Source organism: Gossypium hirsutum, chromosome A09 (genome assembly GCF_007990345.1).
Source record: "Gossypium hirsutum isolate 1008001.06 chromosome A09, Gossypium_hirsutum_v2.1, whole genome shotgun sequence".
Lineage (NCBI taxonomy): Eukaryota > Viridiplantae > Streptophyta > Magnoliopsida > Malvales > Malvaceae > Gossypium > Gossypium hirsutum.
Genome location: NC_053432.1, coordinates 75,769,659 through 75,772,996, shown reverse-complemented (window position 1 = coordinate 75,772,996; position 3,338 = coordinate 75,769,659). Strand labels below are relative to the sequence as shown.

The following is a 3,338-nucleotide window of genomic DNA, read 5'->3' as shown; positions in this document are numbered from 1 at the left end:
TTTAATAAAATTTAAAATAATTATCTAGATTCAAATTTAAGAATTATTTACATGAACAAAAATATAATATTTGTTTCTAAGTTAATTATTTTAATAAAATAATTAAATATTTATATAACGGTGTTCTCATCTTTTGGTATTTTTATATGCAATTTTAAAGATTGAATCCAAACTTAAAAGAATATTTATTTGTAAGCATTTCACCGGTTTACTTCAACTCAATTATTGATTAATTTTTAATAAACATAAATTCAATAACCATTACTATTATCTTTTGAATATTGTACTGAATTTTAGACAATTTTTTATTTTGAGAAAGGAGTTCATCATAAATGCATCACCCCTTGTCTAGTTCTCTAACCAAAGCAGGATAAACAGAATGGAACAAAAGAACATCAAGTAAAAAATAGCTGTATCTATCGAACACTGCATTTCAGGGCTTAAATTAAGCATATGTCCCAGTCCATGATCAGACAATTTTGAGACAAGATTGGAAGTTCATTGTAGTTTAGATAATTGATTTATACATGGAATTAATTTCAAGTGTTGTTTACCTCTGATCCTATAGGCTGATATACCACAGACTTGCTATTTCCAAAGTTGAAAACTACCCTCACAGCCGTTAATGTATTAACAAAAAATAATAAGACATGATGTAACTATCTAAGATGTGGGTTCGCTACCGCTCGGCTCATCCAACATCTCAACCACAGGAGCATACTGCACAAGTTAAAAGCAGGAATGGTGAGGGATGATGTTGTTTATAACATATATAGAGAGAGAGAGATTGAAGTTCATGGAGATGAAAAAATCAGAGAGAGACCTCATCATTCTCTTCAAAGTAGATTCCATCAACTGCACTTTTCTGCTGGAACTCCCATCCTAAACTATTTTCAAGCAGCTCTTTTAATTTCCTTGTCTTCAAAATTCACATATATTGAAACTCAGGATTTTCACTTCACATAATTTACTTATACCTGCCGCTTGCAAATAAATAATTGCAGGGGACTAAAAGTCATCCACATTCTCCCTTCAGATACTAGCCAAATCACCCAAGGATTTTAAGGGTTTTCATATACACACAGTTCAGGCAGTCTTTATATCTAACAATCAGGTTTAATTAGTTAAATATTGAAGATAAAAAGTACTATATGAATAATCAGCCTAGTCTCCATTTGTCACCATTGACTCCTTTTAAGAGGAGGAAAAAAAAAGGAAAGGGATAACTATACGGAAGAAATAGGTGAAGTGTAAAAACCTTCCTAGTTCGTAACATGTTTTGGCAAGTATAAAATTGGTAAGAATTGAAACGTAGAAAAGCAAGGCTTAGAACACATACCCATGTGAGAAGATCTCCATCAACAACTGAAGCATCTTGCACTAACGAAAAGAAATCCTGTGATTCCACCATCAAACTACTTATCAATTTAGGTGTAGGCTAATGTTACTAAAAAATGGTTACTTTGAAGTTAGGTACAAATGAAACAATAAGTCAGGTGATCCTATTTCTAACTAAATGCCAGAACTTGACAAAAAGATGCAGGTTTCAACTATTTCAAGGAAAAATAATCATGCTAACAATTAGTCAGCACAACTACATATCTAAAAATCATGAAACTACCTTGCAGAAGCAGTGCAGAAAGCTATCAGAAGAAAACCATGAATCATCCAATAATGCTGATGTCCCTGCCTCTCTAACACTACGATCTTTCTGAAGTCCATATTTTAGATATTAACACTAAACTATAAACATCAAGACAGGAAAAAGTGCATCATGTGTTGTTGACAGACAGCATATGCTGAAACTATAAGAGAGAAAAAAGATAGCTCCAATTCAGTATGCATAAACTTGAATGGAATAGCAAATATTTGTTGATCTAGGCATACAACTCTTACCATAATGTACATAATTATATAGTTAAGGCAAATTTACCCAAAAAAGGATCCCAAACAAAGAAACGATAAATTCAGAAAATTACCTTTGTGAACAACTGACTCCTTGCTTGAAAAGGCTGCAAAATATATACAACGGAAAAGTCAAGGCCAAATAAAAATAACAAATCCATTTTCTATATACTAGCATTAAGTAATTTAAAAATGAAAACAAGCCAAACAGTTGAATATACATGAAGGGAGGAAACGTTTTTATTGTAGTTAATCAACACAATCCTCTGGCAAGAAGAGAGTTTAACCTGTAACATTTCATGTCCAAACAATGTTAAAGAGGGAAGAAGAAAAGAAATAAGATCACTTTGAATACTATAATTTAACTGTCTAAGTGAACTCACAGTGTTGATATCAATATCCGGAAAGATGTTCTTGAACACCATAGTCGTGAGCCTTAATTGTTCATCTGCTGCTGCAAAACCAAACAGAACAATCTGTCCAAAGATATATTTAGAATTACTACCATGAAGGTTCCATACAAGTTAAGGCATAAACTCAAAGAAAGAACAAGGTTTCAATCTCTCTTTAGTTATGTTTTAATACAAAAAACACCACAATATTTGGCTCATAAAAAGACATCCATTTCTAAGTTATACAAGCAGCTAAGAATTACAATAACCTTAAAAGTTCCACTGCTGAGACAGTGTGAGTAGAAGAAATTACCAAAGGAGGATTCTTGAAAAGATCCTGCGGGCAACGAGGGCGCAATTGAGAGTAGGGCCTTGAGGGGTCTTTGCAACCCTAAGGACAGGCGAAGTTTTGATTTTAGATAAAACGAGGAAATGGGTTACACCCATTGGCCCTGCAACATTCAAAAAGTCTTTCAAATTGTTCCTTTTCTTCTCCTGCAACCATTAAACAACGACAAACAATAAATCTAGTTAAAGGGACAACTTATAAAACAACAAAATTTCATTTTTTTTAAACAAAAAAGAGGGAAATGAATTACCTTGAGTTTGAGAGCAGTATAAGGAAGCATCAATTTTCTCAAATCCATTTGAAGTTGCCTAAGAGGACCAGGAAGCTTCCCCCTCGAAAACATAAAACTATTCCGGATTTTATTCCCTGTGATATGGTCTACATTCGGTTGCTGTTGCCACAACCTGTTCGAATGGAGTATTGAAAGATGAGAAGGATTTAGGGCTGGGTTTTTGAAGAAAGGGCAATTTTCTCTGGCAACTGTTGTTGGGATTACTCACAGGCGATCTGAGACGGTGGAGATTTGGTTCGAAGAAAACTGCTGTTGATGTTGGGAGGGAGAGGGTGGGGTGGAGCAGCAGGCTGGGGAGGGTAAAACAGAAACGATTAGCTAATCTTTACTTTTGGAACGGAATGGCTAATCGTTGTTGAAGCAGAGAAAATGAGTATTACATCCGTGTTGTAATAGGCCC

General features: G+C 34.1%; 1 protein-coding gene across 1 annotated transcript; it reads right to left on the bottom strand.

The window, feature by feature from the left end:
• Positions 1 to 477: 477 nt before the first annotated feature.
• Positions 478 to 3,338, bottom strand: LOC121206212 (uncharacterized). Its single transcript, XM_041076808.1, has 11 exons — positions 3,319 to 3,338; positions 3,147 to 3,228; positions 2,897 to 3,050; positions 2,611 to 2,792; positions 2,289 to 2,381; positions 2,127 to 2,192; positions 1,980 to 2,012; positions 1,622 to 1,711; positions 1,340 to 1,396; positions 824 to 919; positions 478 to 720 (listed from the first exon to the last, which is right to left on the bottom strand). Exons 5-11 carry the CDS (start codon positions 2,328 to 2,330, stop codon positions 664 to 666), a joined length of 441 nt encoding a protein of 146 aa, XP_040932742.1. The 5' UTR covers positions 2,331 to 2,381; positions 2,611 to 2,792; positions 2,897 to 3,050; positions 3,147 to 3,228; positions 3,319 to 3,338; the 3' UTR covers positions 478 to 663.